The sequence below is a fragment of the Betta splendens genome, chromosome 7 (genome assembly GCF_900634795.4).
Source record: "Betta splendens chromosome 7, fBetSpl5.4, whole genome shotgun sequence".
NCBI lineage: Eukaryota > Metazoa > Chordata > Actinopteri > Anabantiformes > Osphronemidae > Betta > Betta splendens.
Window position 1 is genome coordinate 3,217,742 of NC_040887.2, and position 13,377 is coordinate 3,231,118.

General features: G+C 45.3%; 1 protein-coding gene across 2 annotated transcripts; it reads right to left on the minus strand.

Annotated features, from left to right (window-relative positions):
• Window positions 1-512: 512 nt before the first annotated feature.
• Window positions 513-12,411, minus strand: si:ch211-117c9.5 (sodium- and chloride-dependent creatine transporter 1). 2 transcript variants are annotated; one of them, XM_029155882.3, is made up of 15 exons: window positions 11,848-12,411; window positions 10,340-10,642; window positions 7,948-8,079; window positions 7,842-7,861; window positions 7,534-7,757; window positions 6,988-7,120; window positions 5,692-5,826; window positions 5,493-5,596; window positions 3,931-4,055; window positions 3,730-3,842; window positions 2,877-3,017; window positions 2,500-2,602; window positions 1,964-2,064; window positions 1,714-1,884; window positions 513-1,544 (listed from the first exon to the last, which is right to left on the minus strand). In XM_029155882.3, exons 1-15 carry the CDS (start codon window positions 11,876-11,878, stop codon window positions 1,416-1,418), a joined length of 1,965 nt encoding a protein of 654 aa, XP_029011715.1. In that variant the 5' UTR covers window positions 11,879-12,411; the 3' UTR covers window positions 513-1,415. The 2 variants fall into 2 exon arrangements, with proteins under 2 accessions (XP_029011715.1, XP_029011714.1); XM_029155881.3 differs by having other exon boundaries at window positions 7,534-7,861; window positions 11,848-12,409.
• Between the last annotated feature and the right edge of the window lie 966 nt (window positions 12,412-13,377).

The following is a 13,377-nucleotide window of genomic DNA, read 5'->3' on the forward strand; positions in this document are numbered from 1 at the left end:
GAGTGGGAGAATGTAACACTAGACTAATGGGAGCCTGTATTTATAGCTGGTGTGAGAGGCTGAGTGTATAGCAAAGCTCATATGTGAGCGCTGTTGTCATGATGCGTGTGCATGTCAGACTAAAACTCTCGATCCAGTGCCGCTGACCCTCCTGCTCTGTCACATCAGGAGGCTAAACGGCTTCCACAGCAAATCAATGAGATGCTAATATTTGCCGTTGCCACGACGGGACCGCTCCGTCTGGGAGAGGGCCATTAATCCCTACAGGAACATTTGCTCCAGTTGTCTCCAAGAATCTGAAATGCAGGTGTTACATTTAATAAGAGCAGCAGTTAAACACAGCGAGAGCGTATTTATAGACACGGCTCACACAACTGCTGCAGCTTCTTTTATTGGATGGGTCTCGAGTTATAACCTGCTATTACTATAAAAGGCAAAGTGATGTGTAGGTGAATTTCTTAAACATTCCAAAGGTCAGATGTGTAAAAGAAGAGTCACGCAGACAAATGGGATCCATTTTTACTTTCATTTATTGCTTCTTCCCTGTCAGAGCATTGAGCCTCTTTCCCCTCCCAACAACTCCTTCTCCTGCCACTTGCACGATTCAATCCAAAGTTTCAGTGGAAATACTGATCATCACCCCCCAAAATATTAACACTGATTCACAGACCCTACAATACACTGGATACATAGTTAGTTCATAACACACAGTTGGAAGTAATGATGCATTGTCTGGTTGATTAAGAGGTTTTTTTTTACAAATGGAAGTTATTCTTTACACGTAATTAAAAGAATATAGTTTGCAGAAATCAAAACAATGTTACAATGTAAATAAAGACACCGCAGCCATGGCCCAGCACATAATCCTCCTCGCAAACACATGATACATGATCACAATTAAAAACATATGCACAGGCATACACGGATCCCCCACACATGACAGGACCATGGCGAACTAGCAGCAGATGTGGGACGGTTTCAGAATCTTCTCGCTTCACCTTAATTAGAACGCGACTACGCGGTGAGATGCTGGGACGAGTGAGGCTATAGGAACCCAGACAAGGAAGCGAGGGAGGGAAAGATACTGCTACTGCGACGGACACATCACACTCACAGAACAAGACGGGACAGAACAGCACAGAGGCAGAGAGCAGAGAGAGCGGGAGCGTCAGCGAGGTAGAGTCAGAAAGCGGAGCAGAGGGACGACCGCGTGGGCGCAACTTGGTTTCACTTTTCCCATCTAATCTTTGGTCCGCTGGTCTGGGGCTTTTCCATAGTGTTGCATCTGGGCGCGTGTGACTAATCTGCACCAAGCCAGTGTGTTGTTCGTGTATTCTGTGTAGTTTGGTGTGTTTGTGTAAGCGTGTCCTGTTGTCAGGGTGACCTTGGCTCTGTGTTCTGGAGGGAATCGCTCTTTAGATGACGCTTTCAAAGAGCAGCGTGCTCTTGGTTCCTGCAGGGGGCAGCAGCTTGGCCTCACTCTCCGGGGCCAGGTACTCCAGATGATGTCTGCCCCACACCGGGGTGGTTAGGTGTTGCCACCGCTACCAAGAGAAAGCTTACTATTAGACAGATCAGAGAGTAATGAGCTCATCAGACAGGCCAGGGGGGGGGGGGGCAGTATCCAAGGAGACACATTCCCGACGATATAGCGACAGTCACGAAGGGAAACAGCAAGAATGTGTAGGGACATTTGCACTGAGGCTTACTGACCTCCCGCAAAGATCCTTTGCAGCGCAGAAGCTTGTAGAGAACAGTTACAGGGATACAGAGCATAGATGACAGAGCCAAAGCCCAGCCAAGCGCTTCGCCCCACAAGGGGTAGGTGTACACGGTGTTGTAGGTCAGGGGTTTGTAGTTGACCACGTGGAAGAGGAACACTCCCTGCGCACACACGGTAATGTCAGTTATTTTCAGCTTGAAGATAAAAGCTGCTAACAAAACCACAAAGAGCAGCACTAACCACACAGACTAAAGGTGTGATGTAGGACCAGCACCACTTCATGTAGGGCAGGGGCTGGTAGCCGATCATGCGAGCCACGTCATCCATGAAACGGTCTGCACCTGCAGCATGAGGGTGTGACAGACGCAGTTAGGTTTTTCTCCAAAGAACAGAACAACAATTCTGTGATTGTTTATCTCCACTGGTGTCACTGGTATTGTAGAAGATTGAGTCTTTTGAGGAGTGATTTAAGATATAAAAGCTGTTCAGTCATCGGCTCTTTAATGACTTTGTGACTTTCTGCCATCCTTTAAGACTTTCAGACATTATCCTAACATAGAACATGTGCAGGCAGCTCTCATATTAACATTATAAGACCATAAGGCCACAAATGGTGATGGATAGAGGTTTAGATAAGCCTTTGTCATTATTGCTGTAAGACGTAAAGTACAGGCTTCTGTGAAGTACGATTTCATAAAAGCTGAGGTGAAGACAATGCATCACTGTACAAACTGTTGCCATCCGGCTCGCATTGTGATGGTGCAGAACTGTCTCACCATAGACCCAGGCAATCACCACACATTCCCAGAAGGCTTGCCACAGCAGGGTGATGCCACTGGCAGAGTAGTAGTCAAATAGCTGGAAGACATACATCCCCCCCTGGTGAAGACAGACAGAGCAGTCAGCATGAGGAACTCACTGTTAATATTTCATGAATGACCTATTTGTTGCCTTGTTTTTTGTTTTTAGACTTTTATCTCTGATAAGCTTTGGCAATGGATTCCTGACCCCAATTGGGCAATTAAGTACACAAACCACCGTGCAAAACTAACTCATGATAAGAAAGATCCTGGCCTGGCCGCGTCTTTATGACTGGCATTACACCATTTTAATCGGTAAACAGGTCTAGAACTGAGGGAAGCGGCCGCTGTACCTCTGTGACCATGGACATGTCGATGAGGAAGCAGATGACGCAGCAAATGGCCGCTACCACCTCACGCCGCAGTGAACCCAGGACTGATTTAGGGGGCAGCATGTCCATGATTCCTGTTATCAAACCCTCGACTCCTACAAACTGTCAAAGAAAGAGAGATATGATCAACAAGGCCCCACCAGACAAACTGACACAGTGGTGGGAATGCTTGACGCATAGTTCTAAATCTATTAATGCATGAATGTCGAGCACAGATGGTGCATTGTGCTCTACTGAGGTAATGCACTTGGAAATAATTTGACAACCTTTGATATATCCACTGAACTGCAGATGCACTGTACCAGTCGAGCCAAAAAGACTTTTCATGTCAGCTCAGACTCCCCTCAGTCTTTGAACTTGAGAATATTTACATGTATCTCTGCAGAAACATATTTCAACCTCCAGAAGGAGTCCACAGACTAGCAGCTGTAGAACTATTTATACATCAATTACAAGAAAAGGCAGCATATGTATGAGAGACGTGGCTAAGGCAGAAAAAAGAGAAAAATGGGTGAAGAAGAAACAAGGCAGAGAATAAAAACTGCGAGTAAATGAATGAACTGGGAAGACACAGACGCTCTGTGTGTGAATCACACAGAAGCTCATTGACAAATCCCTGAGCTGTATAACAATAGATGTAGGCACTGGCTCAAACAGACACACAGCTAACTGGCTGCTCAGAATGTGCCCGGGCTGTTTGTGTGGAAGGCAACGAGAGATAAGGAGAATAAAATGTAGATTTGTCTGTGGATGTGCATTAAGTGCAGGCGATGCATTTAAAAGTGGGCATAATCAGAGGAAACCTTGCTGTTACCTGGCTGTCCAGGCCCAGAATGAGCAACATGAAGAAGAAAAGGGCTGCCCAGAGTGGAGCCAGAGGCATCAGAGTCACAGCCTTAGGGTAGGCTATGAACGCGAGGCCAGGACCTGCACATGAAGACACGAGTCAAAGACAGACTGGGATCCAGCTGCACAGGGGTTTAGATGGGCCAACTAGCAGGAGCTGTGTGCTTACCACTCTCTGCTACTTTACTGATGTCCACCCCTTGCTCAGCAGCCATGAAACCCAGCACAGAAAACACCACGAAGCCTGCAAAGAAGCTGGTTCCACTGTTGATGAGGGCCAGCATGAATGCGTCCCTGCAGAGACGTACACACAAGCAGAAGGAGGAGCGGAGAAAGAGGAAAAACGCATTATAAAATGCTGTAAAGGGACGATCATGGAACAAACCTGGGCAGAGGTGGAATGGGATGGCAAAAAGCCAGTCTAAAGCAATTTATCTGAAAGCTGCTGTTGTCTTAGTAGATGGCAAATAGAGAGCAAATAGGTCAAAGTGAACTCAGAGGAAAGAAAGAAACTTGTAAACAGTGTAATCAGTCTAAGGTTATAGTAAATAAATGATGTCTAATTGTAAAAATAAATGAATGCCCAGAACATTTGTCACTGCTGTTTCCAGGATCATCCTCCCCTCAGTTCTGTTTATTTCAGAATGTAATACAGAATGTAAACGTAAATGAAACAGGTTTATCCGCTGTATCATCTGCACCAGACATTCCTAAGCGTTATCCTGAAAGCTAACACCATTATGCAAATACGAGCATGTTAACAAGTTAAGATATTATTAACGTTCAGTCATGCAACATTAGCACTTAAAAGATTAACGTATGCGGCTCCAACGCTCAGTTAAACATTAGCTAATGCAGGAACGAGCCTCATGTCAATGTCAAGGAGAACCACAGCGAACAGAATGACCTTGTGATCGGCTAAACGAGGCTTAATTTAACCAGCGTCTGACGGCAGCTCATATGCAAACATCCCAGCTATTCCAGGAGGTATGTGTGAGAAACAGAGCTGAGCAGATAAACTTCAAAAATGTGACCCAACTTTTCGACTTTCGACCACTTGAGGTGAAATGAACAGTGGGAGGTCGTCCATGCAGCTGCTCCTGACACAAACGTTCTAAATATCCAAGCAGCAAGTGATGCGACTCAAAAGAATAAGGATTAACACCGTAAAGGCTTAATATGTTTTATGTCTCTCGTCTGTTTAGTGTAAACTCAGAAGCTCTGCTCAGCTGTGGCCCAGACGTTGTTGTTCATGGAGGTCCTCACTGACCTTTTGCGGTACCAGCTCTCTTCTATAGTTCTACAAGGTAAAATAGCACTTAGGGCCACTGCCTGCTTCATATTTGCTTCTATTTTGAGCATGGAGGGAGATACATCTGAAATGTGAGCAGTGTGATGTGAGGCCTTGGGACGTTCTGTAACTCCGGGCATGCTTGTATATGAACACTGTGTGCATTGTGTATTCTGAAACAGCATACAGCTCACTATACTGCAGCAGAAAAGGAGTTCAGCTTTGACGTGGCAGAGACAGACTAAAGATGCTTCCCTTTTTTCAACTGTCAACTTCCTGTGTTTGGACTTCACGTAAGTGAAACAACGCCACTATTCAAGCTTGTTTGATAAGACTCTGCAGTCACACAGGACATCACACAGAGCCTGCTGGTGTTTGTACTGAGACTGGCCTGCTTCCAGAGACAGTGGTGTCAGATTTTATGTTGTTTATCAACTTACTGGTAACAGTTGTTATGGAAGCAGTTGTAACTGCCCAGAGCAGTCAGGGCGCCCAGCCCGATGGCATAGGAGAAGAAAATCTGTGTGCCAGCATCAATCCACACCTGTCACACACACAAATGTCTCACACATGTTTCACAGTGTTTTCATTGTACCTTCTCAGATGTGACTTTGCAAATCTGCCTTGGTGTCAACTCACCTGCGCTTCTCCAAGTTTGGACCAGTCTGGTTTCAGGTAGTAAACAATCCCATCTAAAGCTCCAGGTAGTGTCACGCCATGGGCCAGAAGAATGACCAGGACCAGGTAAGGGAATAAAGCTGTGAAGTATACAACCTAAGGGAGATGCAGAAAAGGACTGTGAAGTTCATTTCTATCACCCGTTTGCAGGATATTTTTGGAGAAGGGGGTGTGTGCTGCATTAACTTGCATTAAGTGAAGGTAGAAAACGCCATGGTAAATATTTAAACCCCTAAATTCTATGACTTAAGACACAAAAACATGTGCTTAAAATAAATCTGTCAATGCAATGGCAAACCTCAGTATGTTTTTATCACTTTGATTAAACAATTACCTGCTTTGCAAATACTCAAGTCTTAAGCAGAGGCCCATTAGGTCCTTCCTGTAGTAGATGTGTAATGGGCCCTGTCATGTTACTTGGAAGAAAAGGTAGCCTGTAAATGGAAAGCCAGACAATTTGTAAACCTCCTGCAATAGCAGGGGTTTTTGGTAGACCTCTTCAAAAGGTAGCCTTTGTCAGTTTACCCTGAGAAATCTGCCCACTGCTACGCGGTGGAAGCATCAAGCTAAACCAGAGCAAAATAGTGAGAAAGCACATATTTGCCTTGATCTAGGCTGAATATGGGCAGAAAAGCTCCTTTGCAGCTCTCAAATATCTACATGCTGGAAAGTTACTAATCGGCTTACGGCTGGCCGGCTCAGTTGCCTTCATTATTTTTTCCCTCAGCCTGTGAGCTTTGGCTACTCTGGATACACACGTATACAAACAAAGATGTTTCCATATGCTACACAATAAAGATGCAGTCATTATTTCAGCTTATGCAAACATTTAACACGAGTAGCACACGTCTTATTTTACACTAAACTATGGAAGTCACTCTAGTCGTACACACGGTTCTTCTATGGAAGCGTATAACAGCCAGATATTATAATATAAATAAATATACATATATGATATATAACAGCTATATATTATAATGAATAAACACACATCTGTGGTTAATATTTGTGTTCCCGTGTTTCAATCTAGTCACTAATCCTCTCTATAGCAAAGCTGATTTAGGGTCCACGAGCAAAATGCTGCAATTATTTAAGTCTTTTGAATGAAGCAATGCAAAGAATACTTTGCACCCAATGAACCCAGGCTCCATTTTATATACAGCCTACATATATGAAAGAACAAACAATCTGCACTCACACTTTCCGACTAGCCACATGACATTAACCATCCAAACTAAGAGCCACAGAATGCTTTACCTTGCCAGTAGATTTAACGCCTTTCCACATGCAGAAGTAAACAATGACCCAGGTGACTATGAGGCACAGCACCAACTCATAGCTGATGTTACCAGGCTCATGCAGTCCGCCGGACAGACGGAGCACTTTATGTCTAGGTGAAACAACACAGAGATAAATGCCCATTAGAACAAGGACAGAAACAAACATACTGAAGGAATCTGCAAAAACTAAATACATGAGTAGACGGCTTCCACAGGGCAGAGTACCTACATGTGAAATTACATTTTGCAAATCAAGGCTGGCTTTGTGGGTCATGTACAGGAAAGGCCAGATAAGAAAGTACATAGGATCAATGATTTACCCAACAAAGAATAAATGACAGATATAAAGGTCTATATAACTACAACCTTTAATACTCAGCAAAAAGACATATGTCCTTCAGGTCAACTTGAGAGGCGTGGTGCATTTTTATCTATATGGCTTTGAGTGTACGTGACAGAGGTGTTTAACACTGACGTGTCCAACTCCTACAGACCAGATAAAACCAGACAAAGTGCCACATACTCCCAGAACTCAATGACTGGTGAGCGCATGCCCTCAGCCTCCATGCAGCTGCCATTCAAGAGGACGGACATATTCAGCGGGGGGCTGGAAGTGAGGAGGTTGGAGGGGGTGGCAGCAGGAGATGGCAGGGCTGCCTGGGCTGCACTGCGGTTGTGGCAAGCGCGGCGGAAGTCCTCAGTGCAGTTAGGGGTGTTCCAGGGATGTCCACATGTGGCCCAGGGCAACTGGTTGGTGAAGGAGTAGAAGAGAAAGTAGAGGCCCCACACCAAAATCATGATGTAGTAGGTGTTACAGAAAAATACTATCACCATTGAGGCCAAGCCCAGACCTGCCAGAGAACAGAGACAGCATGTAATAAACATTATCTTCATCAAAATGGGTCATCTGCGTTTGCTAGCATACATGCACAAATACCTTTAAAGAGGGGTGCAATGTTCCAGGCGGAGACACCGCCCTGTTTCATGAACTGTCCCAGTGCAATCTCCAGGAAGAAGACTGGTATTCCCCCGATGAACACAATGAGCAAGTAGGGGATCAGGAAAACCCCTGCAATGGGAGAACACATATTACAGCATAGCAGGACTTCCTCTTACTGGGAGCTACTTTAAACTCACTACCTGAACATTCGGAGTGTGTGTTCCAAAGATATGGGCTTCTCTATATAGTAATATGAATAAACTAGAGCATTTGCATTCTGTATGCCTTCTTAATATCATAAAAACAATAACTTGGAGAACAAATTTTCAATAATAACACTATAGCTTTTTAACAATTAGAACATTCCCAAGAAGGAAGACGCAACAAAGGGAAAAAGAGTGAGAAGAGCAAATCGGGCCACACACAGACGAGCTATTCAAAGTCTCTCCATGTGGGAGACAACCATTCTACACGTGCACTTGAAAGCTGGCAGATGAAGGACCATTAAAAAGAGTCATGACGATGTAATGACACCGAGCAGGTGGCATTAGTTCTGAGAAAATCAGCATCAGTTTGCTTCTATAAATAATCACCTTTTGGTTCATGCAGTAGCAGTAATGCTAACGGTGGCATGAGACACTTACTGCACTAAATGAGAGTGCAGCGAATTGTTTGGTTAAATAATAATATAACTGGCTGATGCCATCAGAGTGCACAGATGGAGGAGGGTCACATGACCAGCTATGACGCAGAGCAGGGAGAGAGGCTGGGAAGAAAGGAGGGAAAGACGGAGAGATCACAGGAGGAAAACTGGGACAACACTAGTAGAGGAGGTTCAACACAGACAAAAAGATGACACTTCAAGGCATCAAGCTAGTTGCCTGAAAAAGTGCAGCTGATTGATAATTTCCGTCTCATTCAATCCGTCATTTTTTATGTCAGTCGGTGAGCGAGCGAGTGAGGAGGGCTGTAGCCATATAAGGAAACATTGGTGAGCGTGAGTCGAAGAGAGAGAGGGGTGGGAGAGCTACGGAGACACCGACATGAAGGAGAGAGATGCAGTAAGTGGCGTGAATGGAAAGGCTGGAGAGCTGCTCTGTGCTGGCATACCTGAACATACAGTTCACCCAAATCATCAAGAAACTGCATTCTTCATAGGCTTAAATAAATCCTCTCTAACCATAACTGGAGCAGGCACATCAGCACTAGCAGCTGGCATTAAATGAAATAAATAATTGGGATTTGCAGAGCGCATGTCTACAGCACATTCACCCACTGTACTGTCTGCAAACAGTGTATTATTGTGTCCTGAGCAAGCAGGCCTGACTATGAGCCCCTTTCAGATACCGCTGCTCTGTTTCAAGGTGTACCCTAAGTTTCGTCAAGGACAAAATGAAGCGCACAGCAGAGGACGTAGCTGTGCTGACGCTGAAGGGAGACATGGGCACAGTTACAGTGCAGTTATTGTGTGACGTATCCATATGCCTCCCTATCAGGGGCCGAGTGGGAGAGAGCACCTTTGTGTGCGTTAGATGAGTTCTGGTCAGGAGCACAGGGGGTGGACTGTGTGAGGCCCGCCATTGTTATACGATACCAGAAGGTGTGTATCAGAGCCGCGGGTCACAAGACACATACACATGAGAGAGAGAGAGAGAGAGAGAGAGAGAGAGAGAGAGAGAGAGAGAGAGAGAGAGAGAGAGAGAGAGAGAGAGAGACGGACACACACACACGCACGCACACACACACACGCACACACACACACACACACACACACACACACACACACGCGCGCACACACACACACACACACACACACACACACACACACACACACACACACACACACACACACACACACACACACACACACACTAAGCTGCACCGTCACTTTCTTCTTTCTTTTCAACTAAACACCTCATAAAAAACAAATGAGTGGGTCGAGATAAGATACAGTCTGTTGGGGCCAAAAGTTACAGCCAAGAAAGGTTACTATTGGGCACAGTAATAAAGATGGGGTGGGCCTGACAGCATCAGATAACTCATATGAATGAGACAGTAGAGGGAACAGTGAAGGGCAGGTGTGTCTGTCCAACAAATAAAGTGAAACCACGTGGGCGGATGAGGCTTGTTAGCTACGTGCTCATGGCCACGTAGCTCGACCAGACCTTATCAGCGCATTAGGTGGAATTATAGTGTTATGCTGCCTTGCCTGCTGTCCTACTGACTGCCACGAGAACCCCAGTTAACTTAACACTTCAAAAGCGACAGACCACTGATGAATGTGATCAGAGCTTGTGTTGAGTTTGTTAACCTTTATTTTTCTAAACTGTGCTTAAGATGCTCTGAAGTAAAACCCCCATGTCAACCCCACAGGTCCTGAGGTGCTCACCTCCTCCATTCTTGTAGCAGAGATAAGGGAACCGCCACACGTTGCCCAGGCCAACAGCAAAGCCCACGCAGGACATGATGAAGTCCATCTGTCTGGTCCAGGTTTCCCTCTCCACCGCTGGCACCGCCAAGGCCCCGTTTCCAGTCCCAGCTGCAGCCCCGTCCGGGGTCTGCGGCGGGCCAGCTCCTATGCACTCTCCACACCCTGGGCCAGCGCCGGGCACGGGCACCAGGGGGCGAGCTGACCCTCCACCTTCCTCCTCTGACAGGGTCCCTGACTCCAGCTGGGGGAGACTGATTTCATCTGGTTGGGACAAGGGGCACAAAGGTCAGATGAGAATGGGAAAAACATTAAGAAGAATCAAGGTGGCGCATACGTGGAAACAGGTGAGAAGAGGTATCAGAATGTCTCTAATGAATTATCTACATTTTTTCAACAGGGATTACATGGTTAACACCATATCTATATCGTGTTCAAATTACGCATCAACACTAGAGACAAAACCAGTCTGTTAGTTGAGACTTGCTCTGAAACGAAAACTACACATTTTCCATTCACTGCCATAGAAAATCCGTACACAGATCAGTCTACAGGGCTGAAACGCATCTCATCCGTTCAAATGCATTGCAGTTCTTTTGTGCACCTCAATGTAAAGAAGTGAGATTTTCATTCTGCTGCTGTACTGCCCGCTCCCCAGTGTTTAGTCCGTCTCACACGCAGAGCGCTTAGTGTGACACAGCCCACATTTCAGGCTCCACTGTCTCCCCTGCTTTCATTTTGCCTTGTGTCACATGCGCTGCTGTGTGGGACACATGCAGGGACACTCAGAGGCAACTCCGCGCGGCCCGCCGCTTCATCAGTGCCATTCCATGATATCAGTGTCAGTTGCTGCGCGCTCCACGCGAACCGAGGCAGCTGAATCCAGATCAGAGGAGTTTACGGGGGTTGTGTGAACAGAGGAGGGGGAAAGAGTGAGGACGGTAGCGGGTGCCATCTTTGGAGGTCATACGTGTGCCAAACACATTTAATGTTTACTAACCTGCATCTCAAAGCCTTTTAGGGACAGATAATAATAATAATAATAATAATAATAATAATAATAATAATAATAATAATAATATTAATAATAATAATAATAATAATAATATTCTAAGGTCACTCTAAAGTCCTTCTCATATATGACTCACCCAGCTGAGTAAGCAAATAGAAAGCTGTGGTTTGTTTCTCTGCGTGTACTATAAGTGTGCGACCCTTTACGCACTATATTTAGTTTTAAAACGACTTACACGCAGCTGAGTCAGCTGATGTGCTAAGGGTGTATTGATTTAGGCAATAATGAGATAAGAAACAGAGATAGAGGGGTTACGTGCAGCTGGTGGCGGCTCCTGCCCCCACACAATAATGTCAAAGCGGTGACTGTGACAGCTCTGCATTAATTCATCAAGATGCGAGCCAGTGTTTGTGTGTAAATCATTTCATTTATCGCTCGGAACAGGCAGCCTACTCACCTTGGCTGTTTTCTTCCAACTCGGGGGACATATTGTTGGGCAGCGGCGAAAAAATCGTATTCAAAAATAAAACAACAACACAATAAGAATCTGAATGGTCGTTTTAAGCTAGCCAGGGGCTGCTGAAGTTTATAGATGTGCACCCGGACGGCTCCGAGGCAGAGACGGACACGGCCACAATAGCAGCGATTCGGTGCTCCGGTTGCGCTTCTGCTTTTCTGAGTTTGATATTTTACCTTCTTCAAATAAAAAAATGCAGTTTTTTTTATAATTATCACACCTTGGAACCCCTCGGCTCTGCCAAGAGATGGATTTTTTTTTACAAAGCCCCGCGGTCAGATCAGCGTTGACTGAGGAAATTCAAAAGCAGTCGACGAAGCACTTGAAGGTAAGCCTGAAGAATCTCATGGATAACAGTTAAATGAAAATAATACTGCGCCTTAAGGTGAGGGTTCCTTTGTTTCGATAGCCCAGGCAGGAGTCCGTGAACCTGTACGTGATGCGGCCGCTGGACAGACGAAGACTGCGCTCGGCTCCACGGTCTGTTAGCCGTGACGGGCGCTCCCCCCGCCCCCTTCCGCTGCCGTGACGTGATTGGCTGAAAGAGGCCTGGTGCGCTGCGCACAGCATCAGCAGCAACGCGCGCGAGAGGGACAAGGATGCGTTTGTTACGCGGCACACGTCCTTGACCTGAAATCACACCAGCGACTGCAGCTTTACTGTACAGGCCTCCGATCCACGGCCGGAGCTGGGGGGGTCCGGGGAGGGCTGCGTCCCCTGCCAATTTTAGCCCTTAAAGCTGCAGGTCTGCACAAGACAAACATACTGTTTCACGATCACGCAACACATTCAGTTAACCTTTTTAACTTTGAACAGTTTTTTATGATTAAGTCATTTTTACAACAGACAGTATAAACCTTAAAATAAGGAATATGGAAAAGTGACTGCATGTCTACATTGCCTTAGACTTGTTTTAGAATAAGGAGCAGTGTTTTATATTCAAACTTCAAACAAATTTGAAGTTAAACAAATTATGGATTACCACAGAAGATGGGCAGGTTTTGCATTCTTTCATGAATCTAGCCAAAAATTGTTGCAGTTCACATCCGGACGACCTTTGAAACCTTTCCACTTTGCATTTTTTTGCAGCTGCATTTATTTTACAAATAGTGCTTTGCATTGTACTGCTTGTACACTCAACTACCGGTGTCTAAAATGGGTGGAAAATAGTTAAATTATAAATGGAGCAAATGAAAAAGTAAAATGCAGCTAGTAGATTAAATAAATTTGCAAACATCTATTTGGTTTTCTGTTATACGCAATAGAGCTGAAAAAGTCCTCCATCACTGACATATATGCTTATAATTTTAAAAACCGCCATTAAAGTTTGGAAAAGTAACAATCTGACTTATGGTGACTTGTGCCTAGTTTGAACTAGTTCATGATTAACAGCTTTGGATAATGGGCGCCATCTAGTGGACATTGTATAACTTACCTGATTTCTATTAATAATCACACACAAAGACCCAC